Below are 16,478 nucleotides of genomic sequence, written 5' to 3' on the forward strand. Positions count from 1 at the left end.
TCACTGATCTTTCTGTGTCAGAATTGTTTTACCAAATACCCCCCAAAAAATAGTACTATAATTAAATAATGTAACATTCCAGATGTCTTTTGTTTGACAATAATATAAATGGTCCAGTCTATAAAGGTGAGGCAACTGTAAATCAAGCCCAGTGTTCACATTACTCTCATGGTTATGAGAAAAGATCAAAATAAACAATATAAGTGAAAAGGGAACTTTGTAAGTGGACAATAAGCAATAAAACATCTGATGTATGTCCTAAACAAATGTTTAAGCAGAATATTTACATTTTAAAGAAGTGTTTTAATGACTAGTTCACTGTTCTGGCCTTATTTTATATAAAATGTTTTGTTTTAACCCGCCCATACACAACTCCTTATATGGAAATCCTGGGTGTGTTGTTTATAGGTCACATATTCAGGCTTTTTTTTCCGTCTTCTTATGTGTTGTTGAGTCAAAGTTATGATACATTTTTTATATCACATTTTTAGTAGTGATATAAAGTAGCAATAATTGTGCAGAAGTCATAAAATAGAGTGTTTTTCTTTTCTTTTTGTTCATAAAAATGTGCCATGTGAACTTTGAACTGTGACATATTTCCAAATTTCACAAATTCAATCTGATTTTAAATTTTTTTCTGTACTTTTGGCTCAGGTGTGTTTATGTAGTTGGTGATTTCTTTTTTCATCAGGTTGCCTATACTGTAGATTGTGCTGAAAAAAGGATATAAGACACTCAAAAGTGCACATTCATATAACACAGTAATGGAAAAAATGCTCTGTGTTCGATGGGTTAATTATTGCTGTGTTGTAAAAACCCTCTGATTTTCTCCGCAGGAGACGATGAGGGAGAAGATCTACACCCCACTGACTGTAGAAAGTGCTGTTGATGCCAGGTGAGCGACAGGACCAATCATTTTTTGCTCCAGGTGTATTTCACAGTCAAGACTGTTCTGAGAGGGAAATAAATAATAATAAGTAGTATATATGTGTTTGTAAATTGCCACCATGTTCCAAAGTCAATGCAGAAATTATCTCTGGATTTTTCCTCCAACATCTTTGCGTGTTTTTCTGTCACAAACAACTCTTTACTTTCCAGAGATGCTGTTGCCAAGATCCTGTACTCGCTGCTCTTCCACTGGTTAACAGAGAGGATCAACGCTCAGGTGTACCCGCGCCAACACTCCCTCTCCATCTCCATCCTGGACATTTACGGATTTGAGGTAAGTGGGTTTTGTTGTGAGACACAGACGGAGCATGGCGTAGCCTGTCTGTGCCTTTATTGTGTTGGAGGGACTTTAGGATAATCGCTCTTTAAATGTGGAGATAAGAGTCACCAGCTGCATGCGTGCGTGTGTGTGTGTGGTTCAACAGGATCTGGCCTTCAACAGCTTTGAGCAGCTTTGCATTAATTATGCAAATGAGTACCTGCAGTTCTTCTTCAACAGGATCATATTCAGGGAGGAGCAGGTGAGTGTACCTTCACACTTGTCTCACACACGCACACTAACGTGCACTACATGAGGCACATGCACAGTGTTCTCAATCAGGATTGAAAGCATTATACTGATGAATATGTATTTATGTAAACCAATCTTTTTGACTGCAATGACCTGTCTGCATTTGTCATACATCTGAGAGACCAGTGAGGGAGAGGGGGCGCTACAGAGCTGATGGTATTCTCCTACTTAGGTCAAGATATGCTGAATAAAACATTGTTAATACATAATTCATCCTCAACCACAGTTCAGAACTCAAATAATTAACATATATTTCCTTTTGACATTTGATCAAATATTCAGGCTGAAAAAACAGATTCATGCTGTCAAAAACCTGGTTCCCCCTGTTCATGGTCCAGGGATTTTCAAACCCCTGATATGAATAATAAAGCAAAAGTATTGATATAGACATTTAAGTGGTACAGAAAACATTATAAGTGATGTTAATGCAGGAGGAGTACAGCCGGGAACAGATCCCCTGGCAGGACATCCCATTCAATGACAACCAGCCCTGCATCGACCTCATCGCCACAAAGCCTCATGGGATACTGAGGATTCTGGATGATCAGAGCTGCTTCCCACAGGTGAAGGAAGGAACTTTCACACACACCCTGTAAATTATTACCCATTTCACTGACATTCTGGTGTTTTCTTTTGTTGCCAGGCAACAGACCACACTTTCCTCCAAAAGTGTCACTATCACCATGGCAACAACCCGCTTTATCTGAAGCCAAAGATGCCACTCCCAGAATTCACCATCAAGCACTTTGCTGGCCGGGTCAACTACCAGGTAAACGGCATCGTATGAGGTGACAAATCCTGCTGTTGGCAACAAATGCATTTGTGTCTGAGTAGCTTTGGTTTAGCGATGTCAATGTCAATCTGTCAATCCACCACTTTTGTTCTGAAATGTCTAAACATTGACTGACTAGAGGGCCACATGGTTGAACAAGGTCCTTTTGCATGTTCTCCTTGTGTGTGCGTGGGTTTTCTCCAGGTTCTCCAGTTTCCTCCCACAGTCCCAAAACATGCAGATTTGGGGAATAGGCAAATTAGACACTCTAAATTAACCATCATTGTTTGTGTGGCCCTGTGATGGACTGGCTTATTATTGAAGAAGACCTGAAACTAGTGACTGAGACCAATAACTCCTCAGACACATGTTTAATGATGTTATAAATCAAATGGGAATTATCGACAGAATTATTTTTGCAACCAGTGAAGCCGCTACCTGATGGCTTTTTGCTCCTTCTGTCCTTTCTCTCAAAGGCTTAAATTTTCAAACTATGCCCATGTGAGCGTTAGTGAAAATACCTAAAGGAAGAGTATGTAATATCTGTCAGAGCAGCAGCAAAATAAAAATAGCTGAAAGAAAGAGAATCCTTCTTTTCATCACAGACAAATCATCCAATAAAGTGTAATGTCGACAATGCAGGTTTACAAGTTCCTCGATAAGAACTACGACCAGGTTCGACAGGACGTCCTGGATCTATTCATCCAGAGCAAGAACAAGGTGAGAGGAGAGGAACATCTTCACCTAAACACACATTATTTAATTACACCTCAACTTATTCACATAACTTACACAACTGCATTAAAAATGTTGGAATGTTGTGTGTCCAGATGGTCTCAAACCTATTCCAGAGTCACGCAGAGGTCATGGGTCAACAAAGAGGAGGTCACATGAGGAAAAGCAGCACAGTCACCAGGAAATACCAGGCATCCACTGTCAGCAGCAAGTTCCAACAGTCCCTGCTTGAGCTTGTGGAGAAGATGGAGAGGTGAAGAACCCACTTATATTACATTATGGGAAATGAGCAGGATTTAAGTAAAAATGTTTAAGCTGCAGATTAGTTGCATTAAAAAAAAAAATATTGCTGATTGTTGCTCAGCTGGTTTGTTCTGTCATTACAGGTGCAATCCTTTTTTCGTTCGCTGCATTAAGCCAAATAATATGAAGGTAGTTTGATGTCATTTTACATTTATTCTACATTTATTTATCATTTGCATATATGTGTTGAAATGTATTGTAAATTGTGTATTCATGTTTTTTTTAATTATTTTTTTATTTTAAGGTTTGCTTACATGTGTGTGTGTTTGTACATTTGTGTTCAGCAACCAGGTGTGTTTGAAGATGAGCTGGTGAGCAGCCAGCTGCGACACTCGGGCGTCCTTGAAACCATTCGTATCCGCAGAGAGGGATATCCTGTCAGAATGCCATTCTACGTTTTCCTCTTCAGGTAACATACACACTGTCTTATTTTACTGAATCTTTAATGTAGCAGCTGTAACTGTATCGTTGACAACATTTAGCTTTTATCATCCTGGAGCAGTGTTGTAATGTAACAAAGTGCAAATACTTCATTAGTATACTTAAGTACACAAGTCACGTAGCTGTACTTTGTTATTTATATTTCGAGCAACTTTTACTTTTACTCCACTACATTTCCTCTAACTATCTTTGTTACTCGTTACTACCAAATAAAATCAGAAGAAGAAGAGTTGGTAATGGTCTTGATGAGCTGCTTTACACTATAATTTTGACATTCATTCATTCACACACTTCAACATGGGGTTAAGTGTCTTGCTCAAGGACACATATAGACTAGCAGAGCCACAACCTTCCAGTTGTTAGATACTTGTACTTTTACTTACTTTACTTTTTATGTGGACAATAACTTTACCATCAAAACAAATATATGAACTTTTGAATCTTTAAGTCAAGTAAACTTTACCTCCATAGCAAGTTTAAAAATAACCAGGGTGGACCGAAGTGCAACAATAATACTGTAAACCATGATAACAACTAGTGTAAATAGTAAAATATTGAAACAGAAAAATGTTGAAGGGAAGGCCAGAGAGAGGAGATTAAACCTGATTTAAAATGTCTTTAAACCTGATTTAAAATGTTCTGTCGTAGGAGAAGAAGATTTAATTTGAAGGGCTAAGCTGTTCCATAACTTGGAATGTTGAAAAGTGGAGTTTTTAGGCACTTGTGTGTCATCCCCAGGTATAAGTCTCTGGTAGGGATGCGGGAGCTTCCAGCTGCAAACGGAGAGAACTGTGTGGTGATGCTCAGTAAACTGTGTCCGCTTAGACCAGGAGCGTACCATGTCGGAGTCACAAAGGTGAGGTCGTCCCTCAGTTTATTCCACTTTTACAAATGATTGAAAACCAGCACCACTCACTCTGGTAGAGTCAACTTCTCTGTAACTCTAACAACACTTAATGTCAAAATGTAATGCTTTTACTTTGTATTTGTACATGTGTGTATGTCAGATTTTTTTGAAGGAGGACGTCTTCCAGTTGCTGGAGTGTAAGCGGGAGCGCTCACGTGATCTCGCCGCTCTCACTCTGCAGCGATACACCCGTATGTTCTTTGTGAGGAAGCGCTTCACGGCCTTCCGCAAAAAGATCATCGGGCTGCAGGCGCAGTGCCGAGGCTTCCTGACCAGGTGCTGCTGTCAGTTTTAACTCGTGTGATTAAAAAGCCTATTGTAGTTGTTTCGATTTACAAGCTTTTATGTAACTTTTGTGGTGCTTACAGTTAAAGATTAAGGGACAAGGGATATTTAGTAATATAGTAGTAAATATAATAGTACTTGCATTTCAGTTACAGCTCAGTGGCTGTCTACATTTTTACTGTATGTGTACACACACCTACAGCTTTAGGAATAAAAAGGCAACATATAAATAAGTAAATTAGCATTGAAGTTTGCATCCAAAATAACCACAATCTGAATGATAAATGGCATAGCCCCATATTACACTACATAATATTAAAAATATAAACTATTCTGACCACTAAAAACAATGATACTGTGACCTTTAAAGTTAAAAAGCATAAACACACATTGAATATAGATATTAGACGTGTTCATTTTGGTGCAACATTTCATGATACGTCACTGCTTATTGTGTCTTCCAGAAAGCGCTATGTGAAAATGAGGCAGAGTCTGGTCCGATTCCGCTCCATTGTCCACATGTATGTCAACCGCAAGCAATACATCAAGGTGAATGTTGCAGGAGTTCAAAATGACATAATGTTTTCCGTCATAAACAACAGATTCAGTTAGTAAATGTTGTGATCTGTCTGCAGATGAAGTTTAACGCTCAGAGGAAAGCTCAGGAGGAGCAGAGGAGGAGAGACATGGTGAGATTGAAGTCTGAGCAGGCTTTGGACAGACATTCGATAAGAAATAGATTATATAATAGATTATATAATTGAAATAAATTAAAAACAGTGTCTCTTCCAGGAGCTGACCAAGAGGGAGGTGGTGAATGTCACACACTTGGTGATTCCTGCAGAGCTGGGCGCTTTACTGCAGACAGTAGGAGGTCAGTAGATTTAGGTTTTTACCTGCCTTCCTCATTAGTGTTCATGGAGTGGTCTAGATATATATATTATGAAATGGCTGAGTTCATAATATCAGTTAATACATTTATTTAAATTCAATAAGATTCACTAAACTTTCACGTTTGTAAGTGAATCACTTCCCTTCTCTGCGTATCACAGCAGACACACTCTTATACACACGTGCACCCACAAAAATGGACAATAGGGAAACATACAACTGAAAGGTTCCATGTCTGTCAGGTAAAAAAACACGGACAGCAAAAATTAATTGTGTGGGTTTATACATATTAACACATAACGCAAAATAATAACTGGCATTGTAAAAAATCTTAATCTAAAAAGTGTAATGTAATTAATTTATTATTTAGCAAAAATAAAAAAGTTCTCTGTGGTATTTATGCTGATTGACCTGTTCACACCAGTCAGGAGGGAGCTGCACTCGGACTGTTTGGCTCTGCTTCAGGCGCCTCATATCCAGGAAGAGGCTCAACTCACCCTGCCTCTGGACATCAACAACTACCCGTTCTACCGCTATGTACAGGTCTACTTTAAGGTGAGATGTGCATCGGCATTAGGGCTGCAACTAACTATCATTCATAATTGATTAATGAAACAATTTGTTGTTTGGTCCAAAAAATTGTTAGAAAATGTTGAAACCCAAACCTCTAAATGAGGATGTTCTCTAATGTCTTGTTTTGTCCACAAACCAAAATGATTTCTTTGTTTTATGAAGTAAAGAAACCAGAAAATATTCACATTTAAGAAGCTGAAAAATCTGAAAACTTTGCAGCACACAGGCTTTATCTGGAGAGTATGATGCAGATTATGACACAAACACTGGTTTAATCGTTTAAAAACTATTTTTGATTTATTCAGTTATCGATTAATAATTGATTAGTCCTTGCAGCCAAGCGAGGATGCCACTGTGTTGCTGCAGTGTTAATATTGAAAATCTACTAGTATTTATGTAAAGTGTAGATAAATGTGCTCCCTAATGACACTGCAATGTTTCTGTTTCTGTAGGAACCAAAGTTTGGGATGTTGACAGCTCCTCTGGAGTCACCGCTTACCCGAGTTGAAGAAGATCTGAAAGGGGAAGCGTTGGAGCTTTTCATCATGGTAAAGCAGCTGTTCTCTTCCATAGAGTCTTGTGTCTGGAAAGACCGGATGATTCAATACCTGCTTTATAGCAACCAAAAAAACTAAGAAACAAAGGCATTAGACATAAAGACAATAAGGATTCAGCGTTTCTCCTGTTATTGCTTGTCATTTTATAAAAATCTGCCCTGGGTTAGAAAGGTACCATATCATACTGTAATTGTGTGTTTAAGGTCTTAAGGTTCATGGGCGACCCTCACCTGAACGGGGCTCAGGAAAACATGTTTGGGAATTACATCGTCCAAAGGGGCCTGATGTCTCCAGGGCTACGGGACGAGATCCTGTCTCAGGTCGTCAACCAGGTGTGGAGGAACATAAACCTGGACAACGCAGAGAGAGGCTGGCTGCTGCTGTTAGCGTGTGTCTGCAGCTTTGCCCCGTCGCCCAAGATGGAAAAATATCTGCTGAAGTAAAAACGTATTTTCAGAATGTTTTTGTATAGCACAAAATTAATATTCCGGATGTTTGAGGCCAGTTTCTTCTTCATTCAAATTTTTTTGACCTAATTTTACCATTTTCTGCTCCAGGTTTGTATCAGACCATGCCCCTGCTGGCTACCAGGCGCTACTGCAACACAGAATCATCCAAGCCAATCAGAAGACACAGTTAGGCTTAGGCTCCACCCACGAGACTGCAAGGACCTATCCACTGTCACTGCTGGAGTGGACGGCCAATAGGAAGAAGGCTAACATGGTGTTGCACATGCACTGTTTTGATGGTGAGTTGCATCATATGACGTATACACAGTTTGTATAGTAACGGTCCAGTGAGACAGCAGATTGACCTTTTCCTAAGTTTATCAGGGAACTCAGTTATCAGGAAAGATGTTGTTCTTTTTGTTTGTGTAGGAAGCTTCCTCTTCAAAAGGTGAAATGAATTTTTGTCTCTTAATTTATGAAAACAAAACTGCCTAGGTATCATGTAAGTAGTCCTTCTCACCTGCTCTACTAAACGACCAGGAGAACTGCTGACATCAGAGTGAGCTAATGAATGAGTGGGATCAATAACAGCCACAGATCATTGATTATTCATTCCCAGGATCAGGTGCCCTCAGGCCTATAAATTGCACCATTTACCGCTGATGAGAGTCAGTGTGATTTCGTAACACAGTGGAAGTGAACAAGCTTGGTTTTCTTATCGATTCATTACGTTACTCTCTGCAGGTCGGACATTGCTGTGTCCGGTCCATTCCTGGACTAGCGGGGAGGAATTAGCAGGGGACATCCTGCGCCACAGGTGCTTATGTTGTACACTTCTTTAGAGCTGTGAACCGATTCTGATTAGGATAAATGTTTTGTAAGACAATATAAGACAACTGTCTTACATTTTCCTTGCACCTTTCTGTCATAATTTACATAATAATTTACTGTGATAAAACTACCACCGACAGGTTCAGGCAGGTGGTTTGACTTGTGTTGTCCTGCAGGGGTGTGTCTGACTTGTGGAAAGGGAGTTCAGTTCTGATGAAGGAGCATGGCCAGTGGGTGGAGTTAGCGGGTCACGACTACGTGATGGATCTGATTGCAGATCTGGAGCTTCCAACTGACTTCCCGAAGCAGAAGAGCTACTTTGTCATCAGCACCGATGACCCGGCTCGAATCAGAGCTAATGCCAGTCTGTGAGGACACACAAACACACAAAAAAATGTGCATGCACACATCTTAAAAATGCACATCAATTCAGCGCTAGATAATTAACCTTCTTCTTCCCAGCACTTTGGTCGGCACTGGCTTTGACTCAGATGAGGAGCTTGTTCCGTCTTTTCCTTTGAGCAACAGCAGACCAGCCTACAGTCTGCCTGACTCTGATGGTTACTACAGCCATGGTACACACAGCCACTATATCCAAAACTACACTGCTGTATCCATAACATACTGTGTGTACTGTACATCATTATAGTTCAAACTGGAGAATGCAACATTCACACTGATTAAGCCTATCAGCTGCACACAGCTCTGTGTTTCTCAGTATAACAGTGTTTAGCTCTTGTGTCAACCGGCTACGTTCCTGCGCTGCACAAGAAGTGTTTTGTCTTACATCAAGTCAGATGGAGGTCAAATGGGATGGCTGCCATGTTTGAGTGTGACTGAAAACATAAAGGAAACCTGGTCGTTCAGCAGTTTGATGTAATAAGCACATATTGTCCCCGCCCGCCCCTGCACTACCAGTGTATACACACAAGCACTCCCTCAGTCAGGTCTGATAGTATTGCTTGACAGAGCTTGTTTTCAGATGGACACAGCACACAAATAATGTTAATTGTTTCTGATCACAAAGAGCAGGCAGAGGCAGAATAATAACATCAACAACAACAAAAGTTATGCATCGCAGCTTTAAATAACCTTTTTTTCTTTGCTTATGTTTGTGCATAAATGTCTATTGAAAGTAATAGAAAACCTGAGTGAAAAGTCCTCGTATGTGAACACATTCTTGGCCAGTGAAGCCAACTCTGATTCTGATTTGTTTTTATTAAACTGAATGATGAGAGCCGCTCTGCTCTTCGTCTGTGTCCAGCAGAGTCAGATGCGTTCAGCGATGGTCAGACTCAGAGAGGGATGGACCGTTACCTGGACAGTCTGTTTGACCCTGTGCTCTCAGACAGCAGCATCGTGAGTGCTCACAAGACACCGATCTACAATAAGCTACACGTCCTTCCTATCCTTTCCCTTTGGCTTTAGATTCACTATAATGCTCCAATGACTTCTTCATTTATTCATTAGTTGGTTAGCACACTGTAAAACATTGCAATTAAATATATTAACCATTACAAAGACATTTACTGGGTCCTTTTTATCACAGTAAATTACATTTGTAGTTTTTGATTGTTGGCCAGACAAAGCAGTTTGAAAACAGCACTTGATTGACATTTTTTTTTGACATTTTAAAGAAAAATCAATCAATAAAAGTGAAAGGAAAATAGATTAATATGTAAAGGAAACTGTCAAGTTCCCTCTTTGCCTGTTGTGCTGTCCAAGTGTGGTGGTGTTGATTGAAGGATGGATGGAACATGTGATCCACTGCCTCTGTTTGTGTATGAATAGAGCAGATAGGAGGGATGATTAGGTTACTGACCCACCTACCGTATTTGACTGTAACAGCAGGCAGCGCACATGCACAGTTCCGCGAGGACGACAGTTCTGCTCGTTTTATTAGAACGAGAAGAAAGAAGGATTGAGCTCAGAGAGAGTACAATTAGTGCAGGTATGTCCAAGGTGTTAATCGTATGTGCTTAGAGACAAGAAGAGAAGTAAAACTGCATAAATATGTGGAGCAGAAATAATGTCAAACTTGTTGTTTCTGTTTGGTTTTCAGCTTTAGCTGTCAGTCAAAAACTGTGGGTGGAATTGTTTCACTTTCCTTAAATGTTATTTCCCAGGAAAGCAGCAATGTAGCCTTGCTATGTTGAGTGAGTTGAGACATCTGTGTTTGTGTCAGTTGTGTGTACATTCATGAGTATGTCGGAGCTTCTCTTCCTAAGTATACGGTACTTCCCGGGGTGTATTCAGTTCTCTCAGGTCTCCTTGCTCTGACAAAGAGCGTCCGAATCTGACTCAAGCCCTTTTTTTTTGTCTTCCTCTCCCTTTAATACACAAACCTTTGTCGTACTCTTCATGTCTCTGAAACTCTTCCAAGTCATCTGCATTCATCCTCTCCCCACTGCTGGATTTCTATTACCGGGTTCTCTCTGTCTTCCAGGACATGGAAAAGGCTGGAAGTTTGTCAGCGAGGATGAAAGGTGGAGGCGGAATAGGCATCACGGGAGGAGGAGGAGGGGAGGAGACTCGTACGTCTCCCGGCCGGCCTTATCCACCAGGAATACATCCTGGAGGTAAAACCTTTGTGTGTCTATTTGATTTATCTGGTGTTTTTGCTCATTGTTACTCTCACCTGTTGGTCCCACTGTCCATTCTCCTAACTCTTTTACCACTCCAGACTTTCGGTGTATAAGATTTAGGTGAAATTACTTTCACTTGGCAGGAACTGAAGATATAATAATTAGACTTTTTTTTGCGAAGTGTACAGTCAACTGATTGTATGAATTGCTGTTTTTCATTGTCCCAGAAAGAGCCTTTTATATTAATATCAGGAGCTGGGTCAGCTCTTCAGAGGCCACCATTTTGGACAACCATGTTTTTACAGTACCCCGCAATGTGCAAACTAAATTAAATCTTTTTTAACGTAAAATCATCACAGTCTTTGATTTTTTATGTGAGGGATGTCACATTATTTTGATGTGAATTTATATCAGTAAAGTTTTTATCTGTGATTCACATTCTCTTTTGCAGTATATATTTTTCTTTTGCTGTATATTTTTACTTCAGACTGTTTAGAAGAACTGGTAAAAATGCATTTTTTTACATTAAAAAAACGCTGATTGTGTAATTCAGATCATAAATGTCAATATTTCAGTAATGTTTAAAGGGGAAAGGTGAAGCAGCCTCAAAGGACTCAAGTGTAAAGGTTCAGGTGTAGAGTTCAACAACCTTAATCTGTCACTTAGAGGCTGTAATGAGCAGACTGACCTCGTAGATAATTCATAGGCAGCCATTCACTGTAACCACAACACTCCTTTACTCCCTGTCTATAGGCATCTGTCCATCTATTCTCTCGCTCTTTCTCTCTCTCTCTCCACACATACTCTTCTGTCAAGTTATTATGTATAATTATTATGTGACAAACTGAAGCACAGGTGAATATTCATGTTCACAACAACAAGAACTACGAAAAAACGTCAGAAAAGTTATTGTCGAAGTTGCATTTTGAACATTGTGGGCTACTGTGAAAACATAAAAGGCTCATTCTGAGGTAATAAAAGTGATATTTAACACAACACTTACACACTGGACCTTCAAAGGCTTGTGTTAGCAATGTCCAAGTGGTAAAAATACCAAAACCGGCATGTTAATTGTTTGACTGTTTAAGTCCATTTAAAATAGAGCCAGGTCGTCTGAGTGGTCACAGTTTCTAACTCTCCCCCCTGTTCCCTGCTCGCCGCTCGTCAAGCTGTGCCAGTTCTTCCAGTAGCAGGAGGAATGATGCCACCCATCCCTGCCATGCCCATCCCCTCCCACCACCATCACCACGAGCAACACCAACAACAGCAGCAGCAGCCACAACCACAACCACAACCGCAGCCGCAACAACAGTACCACCAATACAACCGTCCCCAACCCCCACATCCCCAGCAGCCTTATCCTGCCACCACTCCCGCCACACAAGTGGCCCCAACTCGTGCACCCACTGCTGCGCTCCCTGCGCCCCGTGTTCCTGAGGTCCCTGCTCAGTCGGCCACTCCCTCACTCCCAGCCACACCTGTAGTTCCAGGCCTACCTGTCATGACAGGTGTGCCAGGTACAACAACCTGACATGCGTTCAGTTTTCCAGCATGTTTGGCCTGAAGCGCGTGGGCATGATGAAGTTAGATCATTTGAAAATGAAACATCAGATGTTTGCAAGCTTCCTCTGTTGTTTGAAGTGGAGTCATTGACCAGATTTATCTTGTGTGTGTGTGTGTGTGTGTGCGTGTGTGTGTGTGTGTGTGTGAAACATCTACTGTTACACCGAAATCACCTTTGCTACATCGTGTCTGTGTTTTTGTGCTTGTGCTGTGCAGGATCAGAGCAGGCAGTGTTGACTCAGCAGCAGCAGGCCATTATCAACCAGCAAGCTATTATCCTGGTTTGTCCCATATTCTCTTTCTCAGTAACTCTGACTTTAATGCTGCGGTTTGGTGTTTTTGTCATGTGACCTTTTATTTACAGGCTGTCGAATGTTAAAACTAAACCGACAGTAAGTGAGATTAGCAGCCACTGAGTCGAGCACTACATGAACAATTTGACATTTTGTAAAATACTCACATTATTAGAGATTTTTCAGGTAAATAATACTCTTGTGTCTGTAAGTGACACACATGGGAGTATTACTCCAAATGAATCTGTTAAAATAATAGATTGAGATTATAAACCTCCATCAATGCCTCTTAGTTTCCCAGAGTGTCAATCCACTCACCAGCAAAATGTGACAATTTCTTTACTTTTTGATCAAACGCCACCAAAAACATAACCAACAACCGACTAACACTAATGACTGAAAAAATTACCACAAGCTTATCCAAACCAAACTATTGACCTTTAGCCACATATATGACCTGGCTGCTTGTTGATTTATCCACACAAAGTAAAACCAAGTAGAACTTTCACCTATTTAATGTTCATGAAAGTGTATATTTGGCTTTTAAGTATGTGCTGTAACATGCAAGAACAACTGTTGTTTAAGTGTTTTTGAAATGTGTGTGTGTGTGTGTGTGTGTGTGTCACAGGCCCAGCAGATGACCATGCAGGCCATTGCGATCCAGCAGCAGATGTTGTCCTCCTTCCCTCCTGTAGCTCCAGCCCCACAGTCACCGCAGTCACATCATCACACACAGTCACAGCAACGCTCCCACACACCCAGTCCCGTGAGTACATACACCATTCATGAACATATGCACACACGTGTGTGCACACCTGACAGCATGTACGCATGTGTGCAGTTTGTCCAGAACGCTGCAGCACGTCTGCTGACTGGAACACACTGAAGAGAGAACATGTCACACCTGTGTTTGCATCTCTGCATTGGCTCCCAATTTATTTTAGAGTCAATTTTAAAATTGTGATTTTTACTTACAAAGCTTTGAATGGTCTAGCCCCATCTTACCTGCAGAGAAATCCCTTCTTGTGGTACCTGGATTGACATTAAAACATTGTGGAGACAGAGCCTTTGCTGTGGTGGCTCACAAATAGTGGAACATTAAACTGACTCCCACCCTTCCAGTTTTTAAATCTCAACTAAAACCCCACTTCTTCCTCTTCTTGGCATTTCCTGACCAAGAGTTGGCAGTTTTATATTTTTATTGATCTTTTACTGTGTGTTTTATTGCTTTTATATTCTGTTTTTATTGCTTCTTTTGCTTACATCACTTCATTAGATGTATTTTTGTGATGCACTGCACTTTGGTCAACTCTGTTGTTTTGAAATGTGCTATAGAAATACATCATTTGGATTGGATTGGATATAAAAATACACAACCTGCTCTATTGCTTCCTGTGTTTCTGCAGACTAAAGACAGTGACGCCTCCGCACACAAGCCTGGTTCTGCGTCTGTTCATCGGAAAACAAGTATGTTTGACACTGATAATAACACCAAAGGTTTTCTTGTGGTGTTTGTGCCTTGGTAATAGAGACACTCCTGAATGGGCTCTATTTATCTGGATGGATTATTTTAATCTCTGAAGTATTTCTAAAGGAAATGGAAAGGAAAACACTGATTCATTGTGATGAAGTGATTTGGGATGGTTCGTTATTTTAGCATCGTTAGTTATTTTAGACTGCTGGTAGGTTCAGAAATATGACTTTTACAAGCAAATGTTCAATAACTGTATAGACAACAACAGCCAGTGTCACTCATTTTAACCCTGACTGACTTATTTGTTCAGCATTAGATAACAATTATTTAACAATAACTTTTAAATAACCTTAATAACTAAGGAAAATGATTTTGTATTAAAATTATATTGAGCCTCATTTGACACTAAGATATTTGAAAATGCAAGTGGAAATTCTTGATCACTAAATACATTATTTAAGTCACGTTAATTTTGGAAGAATCCACATTCTTCAAACTTGAAACTGATTAAATTTGCGGGTTGTATGTGATTTAATAAAACCTTGCAAGGAAGAACTGGAATTGGATTTATTTGCTGTTGGATTCAATTATTCTACAGTTGCACTTAATCTAATTGCGTATTATATTACAGGCCCGACGCGCGCCCCCCCTCCTGAGGATGTGGTCCGATCCAGTGCGAGTAACGCCGAGCGCGTGGAGCCCAGCCATGACATCAAAGACATCATCAAACAGCACCAGCCTGCTGCTACAACAACTTCTACTGGAAGCGTCACACAGAGGTAACACAAAAAAAAATATATGGATTCACAAGCAAATAATGCGTGGTATTTTATCTAGTTTGACATCATTTGATGTGTGTGTAGAAAAGGTGACGGAAAAATGTTTTCAAAGAAGCCAGATCCTCACGATGAAGCTATGGAGATCCTCAAAGACCAGATGGCAAACCCACCACAGCCGGTAATCTACCTTCCCTCCCACAGTACTTATACACAGTCTTGTATAAAGTACTTAAAAGGGACACTTAAAAGTAAAAGTACCTTAGTATCTTACTAGAACATGACTTTGGAAGTTGAAGTCACTTTTTATAATATAGTCTGAAAGTATATGACATTTACTGTACTTAAGTATCAAAAATGGATGGATGGATGATGGTAGCTCAGTGGTTGTATTTCAACTGGAAGGTTGTGGGTTCAATTCCTGGCTCTGCAGGTTTAAATGTGTCCTTGCGCAAGACATTTGACCATATGTATGTGAATGGGTACTGAAGATGTGTGAATGGATGAATGGCAAAACTCTTCAAGACTTGAAAAGCTCTATATAAATACAGACTATTACCAACTCTTCTTCTACTGATTTTATTTGGTAGTAGCTAGAAGTTGCTAGAAATATAAATAACAACGTAAAATACGGGACATGAATTGTGTACTTATTACAACACTGCTTATACAAACATACTTATACACAAACGTGAATGATATCTAACCTTATTTAATGTCTCAGATGCAGAGAAAGACTCAGTCCTCTCAACATAAAGACCAAGGCGGCGTCAAGTTTACTAAGTCGAGCAGGTCTCGTCCAGCAGGAACAACTAGCTCCAACATAAGCCCCGCCCCTCCTCCAGGTGACTTTCACGTGTTCTAAAAATTAGTAAAAATCAATAAAAGAAAAATATTCTTCTAGCTAATGGTTCATATTCATGTGTTTGTGTGTTTGTGTCCAGTCTCCAGAGAGTTGCCGGTAGAGGAGGAAATCATTCAGACTCAACTCCACAGCAGAGCCAGTGATGAATATTACACTTACTCCAACGTCCCCTGGAAGCTCTACATGAGGAAAGAGGTGCGTATTATGAGAAGACATACTGTATACACATACTAAAGAGAAGAGAAGCAATACATACATAAAACACATTATTGATCAATGCTGCGCAATTATAAATCTTTATAATCAGATTTGTGAAGTTCAGTGGCAAAGCCTAAAATAGTTTTTACAGAGGTTATGGTACTTTGATCACAGGTCAGGGAAAAAAAAACCTACCCTAATAATGACAAAGCGTGAAATGTGTTCACACAGTTCCAGAAACAACTGTTGTGTGGATGCTTTTTCTCATTTTGACCATCCTGCCAGACACCAGTGTTTGTTAAAACTGGATGTGTAACCCTTAGAACACTTCCTGCATGATAATGAGCCGGTAATCTTAGGATCCAAGCAAAAAATGGTCCGGGGCCCAAACGGCTCCTGTCACGAAGTGCGGGGAACCTATTGTTTTCCTTCAGATTCTTCTTATTATTGTTATTCCAGTG

General features: G+C 40.1%; 1 protein-coding gene across 1 annotated transcript in view; it reads left to right on the forward strand.

The window, feature by feature from the left end:
- The window catches only part of myo15aa (myosin XVAa), a 33,233-nt gene that overhangs the window by 6,385 nt on the left and 10,370 nt on the right, over positions 1-16,478 (forward strand). The window contains exons 12-42 of the mRNA XM_058654699.1: positions 837-895; positions 1,099-1,222; positions 1,374-1,469; positions 1,951-2,082; positions 2,163-2,288; positions 2,934-3,011; positions 3,122-3,279; positions 3,413-3,458; positions 3,614-3,738; positions 4,509-4,626; positions 4,778-4,953; positions 5,427-5,511; positions 5,598-5,651; positions 5,755-5,836; positions 6,278-6,408; positions 6,879-6,974; positions 7,187-7,422; positions 7,541-7,731; positions 8,177-8,249; positions 8,440-8,631; positions 8,726-8,838; positions 9,528-9,622; positions 10,710-10,842; positions 12,018-12,365; positions 12,628-12,692; positions 13,333-13,470; positions 14,111-14,171; positions 14,810-14,957; positions 15,042-15,135; positions 15,679-15,799; positions 15,899-16,014. Coding sequence (XP_058510682.1) covers positions 837-895; positions 1,099-1,222; positions 1,374-1,469; positions 1,951-2,082; positions 2,163-2,288; positions 2,934-3,011; positions 3,122-3,279; positions 3,413-3,458; positions 3,614-3,738; positions 4,509-4,626; positions 4,778-4,953; positions 5,427-5,511; positions 5,598-5,651; positions 5,755-5,836; positions 6,278-6,408; positions 6,879-6,974; positions 7,187-7,422; positions 7,541-7,731; positions 8,177-8,249; positions 8,440-8,631; positions 8,726-8,838; positions 9,528-9,622; positions 10,710-10,842; positions 12,018-12,365; positions 12,628-12,692; positions 13,333-13,470; positions 14,111-14,171; positions 14,810-14,957; positions 15,042-15,135; positions 15,679-15,799; positions 15,899-16,014 — 3,810 coding nt within the window. The remainder of the gene's footprint in view (positions 1-836; positions 896-1,098; positions 1,223-1,373; positions 1,470-1,950; positions 2,083-2,162; positions 2,289-2,933; positions 3,012-3,121; positions 3,280-3,412; positions 3,459-3,613; positions 3,739-4,508; positions 4,627-4,777; positions 4,954-5,426; positions 5,512-5,597; positions 5,652-5,754; positions 5,837-6,277; positions 6,409-6,878; positions 6,975-7,186; positions 7,423-7,540; positions 7,732-8,176; positions 8,250-8,439; positions 8,632-8,725; positions 8,839-9,527; positions 9,623-10,709; positions 10,843-12,017; positions 12,366-12,627; positions 12,693-13,332; positions 13,471-14,110; positions 14,172-14,809; positions 14,958-15,041; positions 15,136-15,678; positions 15,800-15,898; positions 16,015-16,478) is intronic.

This window comes from Solea solea, chromosome 16 (genome assembly GCF_958295425.1).
Source record: "Solea solea chromosome 16, fSolSol10.1, whole genome shotgun sequence".
Lineage (NCBI taxonomy): Eukaryota > Metazoa > Chordata > Actinopteri > Pleuronectiformes > Soleidae > Solea > Solea solea.